At 34.9% G+C, this 12,553-nt stretch overlaps 2 protein-coding genes across 3 annotated transcripts; both read right to left on the bottom strand.

Moving 5' to 3' along the window:
- Positions 835-6,773, bottom strand: LOC105170592 (5'-adenylylsulfate reductase-like 5). 2 transcript variants are annotated; one of them, XM_011091417.2, is made up of 4 exons: positions 6,318-6,773; positions 3,002-3,198; positions 2,198-2,322; positions 835-1,596 (listed from the first exon to the last, which is right to left on the bottom strand). In XM_011091417.2, exons 1-4 carry the CDS (start codon positions 6,495-6,497, stop codon positions 1,163-1,165), a joined length of 936 nt encoding a protein of 311 aa, XP_011089719.1. In that variant the 5' UTR covers positions 6,498-6,773; the 3' UTR covers positions 835-1,162. The 2 variants fall into 2 exon arrangements, with proteins under 2 accessions (XP_011089719.1, XP_011089720.1); XM_011091418.2 differs by having other exon boundaries at positions 3,017-3,198; positions 6,318-6,772.
- Positions 7,555-11,286, bottom strand: LOC105170593 (mitochondrial dicarboxylate/tricarboxylate transporter DTC). Its single transcript, XM_011091419.2, has 6 exons — positions 11,032-11,286; positions 10,449-10,532; positions 9,354-9,415; positions 8,340-8,701; positions 8,030-8,244; positions 7,555-7,942 (listed from the first exon to the last, which is right to left on the bottom strand). The coding sequence occupies exons 1-6, from the start codon at positions 11,146-11,148 to the stop codon at positions 7,886-7,888; spliced, it is 897 nt and encodes a 298-aa protein (XP_011089721.1). The 5' UTR covers positions 11,149-11,286; the 3' UTR covers positions 7,555-7,885.

The following is a 12,553-nucleotide window of genomic DNA, read 5'->3' on the forward strand; positions in this document are numbered from 1 at the left end:
AATATAAAACATGCCCATGACATATATTGAGAGATTTCGGCCCAGTTTCAAGAAGAAAGTCAAAGCCCATTCCCTATGGCCTATGGCTATAATGCTCATAAATGGCAAGTCTATAAGAAAATAAAACAAAAGTTTAAGGACTCGTTTACTTTGTACGATGGAATTAAGATGAGATAGATCCTTTCGTAATTTTAATTATATTTTTATTATAATTAATGACGGGCCAAGCACATTAATACTGAACTTGGGTTAAATGAAGTAAACAAAAAATAGACCTTAATTGAGAGAGATATCAAGCTTAATTCTTTTAAGGAGGCCTAAGTATATTAAATCTTGACAGTTGATTCCCTCAATTTTTTCAAACTATTACAATTTAGTCCAAATAGTATTTTTATTAAAAAAAAGTATTTTATGCGGATAAAATTCGTCACAACCTTTTAAACTGAATTAGAGTAACTAATTTTTTAATTAAAAGATGGATATATAATTATGACAAGCACCAGCAGATGTAAATGTAATTTGTGTAAAATAGAAGGGGATTATTTGTCTTTTGATAATGACCATTTTCCATTTCTTCTTCCGCAAAGGTATCATTGTGCTTTCGCGCTTTCCCACAATGTAAATTGTTGCAAATATCTAATAGGGCAGTTATAATTTTCAATTTAATAAATTATATTTATAATAAATTTCAATAATATTAATATAATTTACCCATTGAGTTATCATATAATTGCTACTAGAGAAAATATTTAGAACAGACAGCACCACATGACATCGTTTTCATTTTCCTTGAAACATTAAGCTTGAGAGAAAACAATCTCAACGCGACCAAGATGCAAAATACACAGCCGTCTGAATTTTGAGCGTCGATGGAAGTTTTCTGAATTTACTACATGATATACACTGGAGGAACATGTTCTGAAATTTACATTATTCCTCACTACAGTTGAAATCCCAAGTTGACATCCTCATGGTCTTCACATATTGTTACTCTCGAAACAAAGGATGTAATAACTAGAGTTTACAAAAAGAGGGGGCAGAAAAGCAGGAGGGAATGGGGAAAAAAAGAAAGGAGAAGAAAACCCAAGTACTATAGCGGTCACTTCTTGCAGTCTGGTGCAAAGAAGATCCAGTTCGACATGATCCGAGGGACGCAACTAATTTACAAGTCTCTTGAAGGAAATATTCTGGTTGAAGATGTCTCGCCCAATGATACAGAGGCCAAGGATGATGCCCAAACTCGAGCATTTCTTGCCCTTTCATGGAAGTTCCTAGTTTTACACAGCTTTAGCTTGCTCCAAATCCTCTTAACATCAATCAGATGTAGGACATGTGCTAAAAGTTGCCTTGACTCTCCAAAAATGCCCAAGTTCAAATGAGGAATGTATGCCACCCATAGTGCCATTATACGAGACACAATCTCCGGGAAGAAATATAGAAAAGCCCTCAGAAAGACAAATACTGCCGAAAGCACTAGATAAGGTTCCATCAAGAAGGTTTCCTTCAACGATCCTCCATTCCAAAGTTGAAACACTTTTGGACCACTCTCTGAGTTGCTTGATGTTTCTTCAACAATATCTACCACTGGGTAGAGCCCTAAGAAGATAAAAATATTAAGGCATGAGGAAAAAGTCTACCAAATTTCGATTTCCAAAGATTCATGAAAAACATTGATGTTGCCGGTGCAAGCGCCGAGAGAGGTTTGTATAAAAGTGAGTAAGCATCAAAGCATGAGGAATAATAACTGCTACTACAATTAAAGAACCAGGATACATAAGAGAAACAAGCCCATTTTGAAATCAGCACTTCCTTTTTTTCCCCATATCGCATGCAACACACGCCTATCTCCCGCTGGAAACATTTTACAGGAGATTGCATGCAGAATGAATCTACAGCACCTACAGTTTCAGTAGGGCATGCTAATCTAATATTTTCATCCATTTATGCCTTCAAGATAGGCTAGAAATATTTACTTCAAGCACCATAAGCACTCACTGAGTTCAAGAAAGAATGCATTTGAACTCTACAATTTATAATGAGATTAAGATCATTTACTCATTTTGGATTACAATAGAATGGGTACAGAATTCATATTTAATGATGATGGATGCCTAACCCAAAATACAGGCTTATAACGATATCATCTACTCAAAACTCAGTACCAACCGAAAATTAAAAAGTCTGTTGCGGGTGGTACCTGTAGTTCTTTTGTAGAAATTAATAAGCGACTGGAGATCTTTTCGACCATGATACCTCATCCGTGTTGTCTGATTCAATATGAGTAGTGAGGGCACACTGTGAATTCCATACCTAGAGAACACACTGCAAATATCACTCAAGTTAGATTTAGGCAAAATACAGGGGAATGTGGAAAAGGGGCTGTAAACCTCCAAAAAATGTACATGTGTCAGTGTATGCTCACAGGAGTATGCAGGGGCACATGCTAAAACAAATAATATACTTGTGACCGAATAATAACTTAGAGGTGTCAAGTTCTGCCAGTTAAGAACCCCAAAAACCACACTCTGCATTGTGTTGTAATTGGATGATACAACTACTTGCATAAGGCAGACGGATGCAAAGAGGCATTGCATTCTTTTCAGGTAGGCAGGTTACAGGTTTTCTTTTTTTTTTTTTGATCTGGCAATTCATTCATTAAGAGCAGTTAGGGGTTTGAAGCCTCTTGTCACAAAATACATTTTCAAGGATGAGAGGGGGGAGGGGGGGAATGGGTCCATCCAATTAGCTACATAGGCCGATTTGGACACTCCATGTGCAAGTCCATTACAAAGACGGGGAATTTTGCGGAAATCCCAGTTGGGCCTTCTTTCCCAAATTTTTCGAATTTCTTGGACATCAATGAGAGCAGCTTGATCAGGTGATAGGTTGGATGCGCCAAAACTGCTATGATATATAGTTCCAAGGTTTTGGATTGGCTAGTGTCCTAGAAACCAGCACATTTATAACTGGAGGGGCTGAAAAATATATGGAGGGAACATACATTAGAAAAACCCACCTGGGCATGGCTGAAGATTGTTCGACCATTAGATGTTTGATCTGCGGATACATGGAACTGAGAGTAGAAAACTTTGACTGAAAGACGCTTGAGAAAGGACACCAGGAGGCATAGAACAGAACAGCAGTATATTCGTTCTTCGAACCAGAGTTCACAGCATTTTCAAACGAGTCTCCATCCACCTTCAGCACATACTAATTATCAATGAATGGTTGACAACTTTAACCAAAAACATTTTTAGACATCGGCGTATCAGAAAACAAAAAGACAAATACAATGGAAATATATATTTTACGTGGCAAACATCACAATTAATTGGTCACGTGTGGATTAGGTTACCCGATCCTTCAACATCATTATTTTGACCATCATAATAATTGTTGAGAGATGAAAGTGAGTTACTAAGAAGAACGCTTGTTAAAGCCATACAATGTCCATCCTCTTGAGCATTTATTTACAACACACACTTTTGGAGGAGGCAATGCATGTTTCTCATAGCTGATAGTTAAAAGAAATTAAGGAATAGTCACCCATTAGCTGGATGCCAAAAATCTAGTAGTAAAGTGAATCTGCTCTTTCTCAATTATTATGCCTCATTCTCAAATTATCATTAATCTGTTACATTTATCATCAAAATTATGAGATGAACACAGAAAGATAGACAATAAACAATCTGACAAGTGAAAATTAGCAAGCGACCAGGCTGTGAAGTATTGGTAAGACAAGGAGGAAGTGATTGGACTAAAACCCAAAGCAACAACCACAATAAAAAAATGAAAAGTTTTGACTTCCGATTGGGAAATAGCTATTCAGTTGTCCTGGATGTTAAGACTCGCCTTGTTAACCAACAAATCCAACCACAATTAATGAAAAATAGAACTTTAATCCCCATATGGGATGTAGTCGTGCATCCCCAGTAATAAAGCAGTTGGTGCCTTTGGAAAATCAGGAAGAGAAAGAAAATATAGTCAATAAAATAATTAGTCGACACGGTTTCAGTTTCTTGATCATGATATAACACACTGCAAACACCCCCATCAAGCAGACCAATCAAAAGCAAACAACAATTGACCAGAAAAGTATCACAGGTGGTCGCCTACTTGATCTATTTAACAATCAAGCCATAGCATACCAATATCCATATCCAGAGTTTCCCAAACATTGTTAAGTTGTCACTGGATTATCTTATTTATTTGCCTTTTTTCATGTAATAGATACACCAATGCAGTGATCTATTTGGTCACTTTTATGCTTAATATTCTGGACATATAATTGATATCTGAATGTGATGAATGCTCACTTGAATATATGCCCTCTGTAACTGTATAAAATTCACTGAGGACCGAGGCATTCGAGGAGAGTATTTAGACCACCATAACAATGTAGCGCATATTCAATGTTTGCCAAATAGAAAGAACATTGGTGTTGAAGAAACGGAAGACATACTTGTATTTCAAGAACATTGGTGTTGAAGAAACAGAAGACATACTTGTATTTCAAGAACATTGGTGTTGAAGAAACAGAAGACATACTTGTATTTCAAAATCGATGACATTGGAGAAAGATCTAAACTATATTTTAGATACAATATTACGGATTTTTTTTTCTGGGGCACTCTAGGGACCAAAGATTCATATAGAGAAGAGCTAAGTAGTAGATGGTGCAACTGTTTCATGTACAATCAGCAAGAGTAAATCATAAGGGCAAACGATGGAATGAAAGCGACCAAACCATTAACAAAATATATAATGAGAGTGTGACTCCACTAAAAAACAGACACGTGTGAATGTAACGACTTACGGCAAACTCAACCAGAAGCTAAAACAACATTCAAAGATTTTCAGGGGCTGAAAAAGGCACTAGGGATCAAAGTAGGAGATTGGAAGGGACCCGTTAGGCAATCCAGGCTCCCCAGAATCTTTTAATTTGATTCAATCAAATAAAGTTTTGTTTATTTTTTCCTCGAAATAAGGGATAAGAGATAAGTTGGGATAAGCAAAAACTGACAAGTCATCTAAAGAAGGAACAGATGCTAGTTGCATGAGCCATTAATAGTCATGATGTTGACTCCCATGCAAGGTCTCCGACTCTCCAATATGTAAGTCCATCTGTTTCTTCAGTTATTTTGAGAAGTTTCGAATTTCTCGGATCCGCAACCTCATAGAGCCTCATCAATAAATAAATCACTAAACTTGCAATATTTGCTACTTTTAGAATTTATGGTGCTTTCTGAATTATTTGCTCCTTGGGTCATTTCCTTCATCCATTGCAATCTTCTCATAGCTCAAATTAAACCCAGACGCAACTTCTGACATAAAATATCATCAACCTCATACAGAGCACACCAACAAAGAGAAACACTAATTTATGAATCATCCAAGCTTCTTATAAGCAAAATAGAGCACCATCCAGGACTAACAGCTTAAGGTGCAGTCCACCTCATAATATGGGAATTAAATAAAAAATAAGCATTTCATATATTGGGTAGCAAGTAACACTGCTTTTGGTTATGGATCTTGATATTCCAAATCAAACTTAGACGTAAAGCATGAACACAGAAATTTTGAGGAAAAGTTAAAAGAATTAATGGTATCATCAACAACAACACAGCATTAATAGGGAAACTGGTTGAGAATCCTTTACATATAAAATTATATAGGTCAAAATATCCTCAACCAAGTTCGATCAGAACACAGTAATACAGTAGATTCCATCCAAAAGGTTTTGCTCCATAACATCGTATGCTGATGTTCAGTTATTAAACAGTGGGAGACTTCATGTACACCCTTAACACAACTCCTAGCTCTTTAACACAAAAGAAAGCAAGTGATAACCATATTACCAACTAACTTCAGTGAATAATCAAAATACCCCTTCCAAAGCTCTTTGTGGAGAACTCAATCCAACAAATTGTATAGTCATTGAGCTAACAAACCCATCGAAGGCATAGTTGCTATTTTTATGCCTAATTTCCATTCTACGTAAAAGATTTCTTGCATTTGGTTTTTCTAATGATAAAAAGTTCCCCGAGAAAAAAAAAAAAACAGCAGGCACATCCCCGAGAAAAAAAAAAAAACAGCAGGCACATCAGAGGCAGAAAATCAAAAATAACCTCAGAAGCCCCAACAGGGTCAATAAAGCGGCATGGTCCAGAAACAATGAAATAACTCATAACCAATCAAGAAAGAAGCATAATAATAAACCAATAGGATTAAAAGTCTGACTATTCAAATAAATTTCAATGGAACGAAAACAATACGTAACGGACATAAAAAAAAATGAGAAATCAAATAAGAAATACCTGGATTGGAGAAGAAGAAAAAGGGTTCATAAACGGGCACTGAAAATTGAGATCGTAAACAAAGGCTTTGAAATCACGCTGACAAACGAAGGAAGAGGATCCCAGACGAAACGACATCGCCGATTCCGCCAACACACACATCAACAACATACACAGGCACTTCCCCATCGAAACCTCCATCGAAAATCGTCCAACCTCACAACAAAATCCCAATTCTTTCCCCAGATTATCAGCACAACACAAAGGGAAAAAAATACACAGAACAAAACCCTAGAGCTCAAATCACAAATACTAAAAGAAGAAAACAAAACAAAAAGAATTAGGATTGATGAATCCCTTTCTTCTCTTCTATTATCTGTTTGAAAACCTTTCCCCAATGATTTCCGGACGCCCCTTTTTCTCCTCTCTCTCTCTCTCTCCGATTTATTTTATGTATTGATATTGATTGTCTACTTGTTAATCCTTCTTTCTGTTTTTATACTTACGCGCTTAATGTGGGTAGCTGTTTGTGTGACCTGCCGGGTATGTGAGACCCGGTGACGGTCGCACTTCACTCGTCCATTTGTGGACAGATGGTGGAATGTTTGTGGGGCCCCCCTCTTTGTAATAACTCTATCAAACTTACCCAAATATTTTTTTTAATTCAAAAAACATATAAATACTTTTGAACGATTGATACTTTGTTTTTTTATAAAAAAACAAAGTCATAAAGACAAAAAGAAATTAAATTTTGTTATACTATACGATTGTACTATTTATTTAATAATTTTTTTTCAAAAAAATTAAGAGTAAGCATTAATACATTCATTAAAAAATAAAACACTTCTAACAATAAAACAAATAAATAATTTTTGTGTAACGACCTTAACATTTTATAAGGGGAGTATATAATATTTTTCAAAAATCAAACATGATTTGCATAAAATAATATTGATATTTTTTTATAAATTTATGTATAGATTTTAAAATATATGAACGATTCATGTGTATAGAGCTACCATAACTTGGGGTATAATATAATTATAGTTATCTCCAAATAAAAAACCTATTAAATTTAACAAAAATGAAGAAATAACAGAAATGGATATTGCTATGACTATAACTATAGCAACATTATATAATGCGTATAAATACAAAAAATGGATGTTGGTGAATTCATATTAGATATTTGACCCTACATTGATTGTTGTTTACCAATTACAACAAAATACAATTGTCTTCCCATAGGCCATTACCGAAAGCAAAAACATAGACATGAGCATATATATCATCAATCTTGTTTAAAAAATGAACCATCCCCAACGGATGCATTTTCAGAGTACATAAGATTATTTTGCCAAAAACTTCCCAGATAAAGTAATCTTCCTCCTTGAGAGAATTTTTGACAACTCCAGTCCCTATCCTAATCTGATTCAGTTCGGTACAAAAATCATGTTGATCACTGTAAAAATCATCGTTAACTTGTTGAGGGATGCTAATCACCAAAAACAAGAGTCCAATACAATGCGGCTGAAAACATTATTCTGTTTCAAATGTCAAAGAACAAACACCTCCGTCTGCAGCTTGAATTACAATCCGATGGACTTCTCAAATTTCTGGATTTGGTTCAGGAATATCCAGGTCATCTGCACAACCACACATCAAAAATTAGATTTATGTCCCGACTTGGAGGCTACAAATTTTGCGTGCAAGTAGAGAAAGAGAGTGCGTACCATGACATGAGGGGCAATTCTAACACAATATACTGGAAATCCAGTGTAAAATTTGAAGGGTCCTCCCGACTTCAGTGTTTTCATGGCACAGTCCATTGAACCAGTGTAGGGATACTTCCCTTCAGCATCTGGCTGCATTTTTTGAATTTGGGTTTTTACATAATCAAACGGCAAACTACAGGCTGCAGCAAAAAATCCTGACACACTACTGGCCCCTGAAATGAGAAGAAAAGGCTTCATACTTTGCCAAAAACCAGTTGTTAGAGCAAAGACAAAGGCAGTTTAAGTGTTAATGCAGAGAGTCTCTTACCTAGCACTGTAGCACCCTCACCAAAACCAAGAGAGTCCTTGAAGAACTCCACACTTTGATCATAAGAAGCAAGCATACCCATGTTAAGTGCCATGGCCCTTACCACGGTGGGTCCGGCACCTTTCCAAAGTGCCAAAACTCCTTCATCGGCAACAATGCGATAAAGGGCATGAAATGCGTTCGTATAATTCCGACGTTGTGCAGCAGGTAAAGTTGCATCAGCCTGCATGCGTATCAGTGCCAAATCTGCAGGACTGCCAACACAGGCTCCAATTGCTCCTGCAGTCAAACCACATAGAGCCTTCTGGTAAAGCGGCAAGGGCTTCCCATCATTGGCCTCTATTGCTTTGTTTGTCAACATCCTATTACAGAACATAATAAGTTCCCAGAGTAAATGGATGCTATTCTATAATTTAATTCTAAAGAATGTGAAATTTTCTAGAGTGCACTGTAATAAAGCATAGGTGAGACACAGTCAGACTTTTCCTTCCAGTAAACAGTACATGTAATCAGCAATTGGAAGTTCATAACGGTTGAACTGGATTAAGGACTTGATGCTGAAGCAGCCACACATTATCAGATATCTAATTTACGGAACATAAAAGGTTTCCTAACATGGACAGGCCCCACAAACCAACCCCCCAAAAATGTATATTTTGTATTACATTCATTTCATTGCACCAATTGTGACGAACTGCTTTAATTAGGAATGAACGAAATATGGAAATTAACTGCCATGGTAAACCAAGAAGGATAAGAGAAATTAATATATGTGGAGATTTAGTGGAAATATTTTTTGGAAGGATGTGAGGGAAATTGCACAGCCTTAAGTCATTGCATAATTATATCATAACTAATAATAGCGAGTTTTTCTTCTTTATATTTAATGCTGTGGAGGTGAAGGATTAATGAAACTGGTCCAAATCGCAGATGCAGGAGGAAGCTAACCACAATCAAGAAAAGTTAGCATGCTCATGACTCCATATAGCTACAAGGTCAAGAACAAGTACTCACTTAAAGGATCCAAGCCGAGCAGTGGTATATGTAGCTTGTCTAAGAAGCCCAGCAGACAAACCCTGTACACGAAAAATATTGATAAGGGGAGGCAACTTGACAAACCAAAAGACATTGTTCAAATGAAGTTTTTCATGTGAGTTTAGAATAAGAATCAATTCACAAGCAATAAGCCTTAGATTCTCCTACATCATAAAAGGTATGCTGAGATACCATCCACTGTCATAGACTCATATGTGAAAGGCATGATACATAGAGACCTTTCCGTCAATGAAATAACTACTCAAAAACAAGTTTAAAATTATACATCATGTCCATCCACCGAAAAACATAGGAGATGACAGAGATTCCTCAACTTAATCAAAGATGTGCCTGTCTTGACGAAAATAATTCCCACGAGAGAATCATGTATCAGAATGACACCATAAATTCTGCAACAACTGCCCAATAAAATTAAAGATGCATCTTTCAGGGCATATATTCAAAAACTTAGCATAAAAAAAGAACTTCTCGTACAGCAATCTAAGAAACATTTGGTTTAAACACTAAGTGCTATGTTTAGTTATAACTCCTTGAAACGAATTCTTCCCATCACTCAGATCCCACATTCATTACATTATAAAGAAAATCAAGCTGCAATCTAACTCACAAATCATCAAGTATGCTACTGCTTCAACTACCTTTAAGCCTCTATCTCCATAAGGGTGGTCTTGATGAAGGGTAAGAGCTTAGAACACTAGAACTTGCTAATTTTAACTGATAAGCATATTATAAACTCTCTTGTACGACACTAAATTAATTTAGCTCTGATGGCACTAGTTTGGGTTAGAACACATCTCAGCAAACCACAATAAAAAGACAGTGTCATACAAAATGTTATTTAGACCAAATATTTTCCACAAGAAATTCAATGGTGCCTCCACAAAAGCTGCAGCAACCTTATGACTCAAACCAGTCGAAAATTAATCATTACGAATACATATATTACTCAATATCATCCTTGTAATACAATTTCACTTCTGGTCATGACCAACAACAAAAACCATATCAAAGAAACATGTAAAACATCATAAGATTGAATCTTGCTAAACAAACCTTGTAAAAGGCACCAACACCTTCATTTTTCAGCATGGTCTTGGTCACCTCAGCAGCTGATCCCTGACCCAGTTGTATTCTCACCTGAAAATAAGAAAGAAACATCACAGATCAAAATCAAAACCCTTCAGCTCATACAAACACAAAAAAGGGATCCCAATATTATTCCAAGGGACGATTTCGAGATTCAATATACAGCAATTGAAAATTAGATCTAACAAGACCGCAATGAATACATCCTCCAACCAAAACACCCTAAACCAACACTTACTCGACAAAAAACAGCACTACATCATTAAACACCGAGAACGAAAAGGAGATCTAAAACCCATGACAAAACCATTCGAAAAGGATCGATACCCAGAAATCAAACAAACAGAGACCAACCCAACAGTAAAAAAACCTCAACAAGATTCCTTCTTTAGATTCAAAATCAAAAACCCATTCGATCCAAGATCTGAAACCACGCCAACAATAAAACCTAACACTCATCCATGAAAAACAAAAAACCCAATCCAAAAAGAACCAAATCCTTGACAACCAACAAACTAGAAACAATTCCTACACACCAGAATTCCAATACCTTAATCATATCGATAGGCTGAATAACACATGTAGCAAGCATTCCAGATGCACCTCCATTAACGAAAGGCTTCACGGTGGGCCAGACACCAGCTGATTTCGGCTTCTCCTCCCCCATTCTTTGGATTCTTCCTTTTTTTCTTTTTCTCTCTAGTTTTCTTCAAGCGAAGAGAGAGAGAGAGAGAGAGAGAGTGGTGCTGTCTGTGGTGAAAAGCACGAGGGCTTGGGAGAAGGATTTTAATGGCAGCGGTTGCTGTATCATGGGTTGGCACTTGCCCTTACCATTGTGGCTCACGCCTGACGGGGTTTTACACTCTCCAATTACTAAATTACTAAAATCCCCCTGCCTATACTCACCAGTCACCAACCATATCAAAACAAAAAATCGAATGGCACAAACGAGGTAATAATTTCTCTTTTTCTTTTTTAACAATAAACCATATAATAATCACCGTATATTACAACCATTTTTTTTAGATTTAATATAATTATAAATACTCTTCATTTTTTAAAAAATTCAAAAATATTTTTTAATATTTGATAAAATTATATAATTCTTAAATAAAGATTTTAAAATTAAAAAAATATTGATTATTTTTCAAACAACGATTGGGTATTTATAATTACGTCAAACCTTATGACAGCTCGTTGTAATTTACCCTAATAATTAATATATATATATCACCTCATAAACTAATGAGTGTAATGCTAACTCTCCTTAAATTGTTTGATTGGATAAAATTCGCCTTGATGCTATGAATAATTATAAAGGTGTCGATATATTTTAGTATTTTTACTCATTAAATAATCACCAAATTATTCTTAAACTAAAATTAATAATAATTACCATGTAAAAAAATATTTAAAAAATGATAATTTAAATTAAAAGTAAAATAAAAAATTAATATAATAAATACACAATAAATATAATATCATAAATGACTCGTATATACTTTCAAAAAGAAAGTGTCAATATATTTAACTAAAAATTGAACATTCACTCATCACTTAATTTTTAGTCCATAATACTTAAAGGACTTAACTTACTAATTAAATTTTACTTTATTATAACTAAAATCTAATTTATCCCATTACAAAAATTTTAAATGAATATTATATATATATATATATATATGTATTCTATTTTACTTATATTGAAAATATGTTTCTTGAAAGATTCTTTATAAAAAAAATTAGCCGTCAAGACACGCCCAAAGAATTTAAAATCTTAATAAGGTTTTAAAATCATTTTTATTAATATTTTGATATTTAGGTTTGTATTTGTACTTTAGATTTGAATAATTTTTTTCCCAAAAAAAAAATATTTTAAAAAATTTAACATTTTTGTGGATGCTATTTTAGTAATATATGTGACCCTTTATTCCTCTCTTTCCTTTTCCTTTATTTTTTTGTATTTTCTATTTTGTTGGACCACAATTTTCTCAAGACCATTTATTTTTCTTCACCCTTTTATTTTATTTTATTATAGGAGTTTTTCTTATTTTTACTTAACGAAATTTATA

Source organism: Sesamum indicum, linkage group LG9 (assembly GCF_000512975.1).
Source record: "Sesamum indicum cultivar Zhongzhi No. 13 linkage group LG9, S_indicum_v1.0, whole genome shotgun sequence".
Classification (NCBI taxonomy): Eukaryota; Viridiplantae; Streptophyta; class Magnoliopsida; order Lamiales; family Pedaliaceae; genus Sesamum; species Sesamum indicum.

Excerpts from the sequence above, each read along its gene's own strand:
- LOC105170592 (XM_011091417.2), bottom strand. The coding sequence starts at position 6,497 with ATGGAGGTTTCGATGGGGAAGTGCCTGTGTATGTTGTTGATGTGTGTG. Across the intron at positions 2,323-3,001 it reads CCCAGGTGGGTTTTTCTAAT|TGTGTTCTCTAGGTATGGAA; the intron begins GTATGTTCCCTC and ends TGATATTTGCAG. Across the intron at positions 1,597-2,197 it reads TTTCTACAAAAGAACTACAG|GGCTCTACCCAGTGGTAGAT; the intron begins GTACCACCCGCA and ends TTATCTTCTTAG.
- LOC105170593 (XM_011091419.2), bottom strand. The coding sequence starts at position 11,148 with ATGGGGGAGGAGAAGCCGAAATCAGCTGGTGTCTGGCCCACCGTGAAG. Across the intron at positions 9,416-10,448 it reads GTGTTGGTGCCTTTTACAAG|GGTTTGTCTGCTGGGCTTCT; the intron begins GTTTGTTTAGCA and ends TTTCGTGTACAG. Across the intron at positions 8,245-8,339 it reads TGAGGGTGCTACAGTGCTAG|GGGCCAGTAGTGTGTCAGGA; the intron begins GTAAGAGACTCT and ends TTCTCATTTCAG.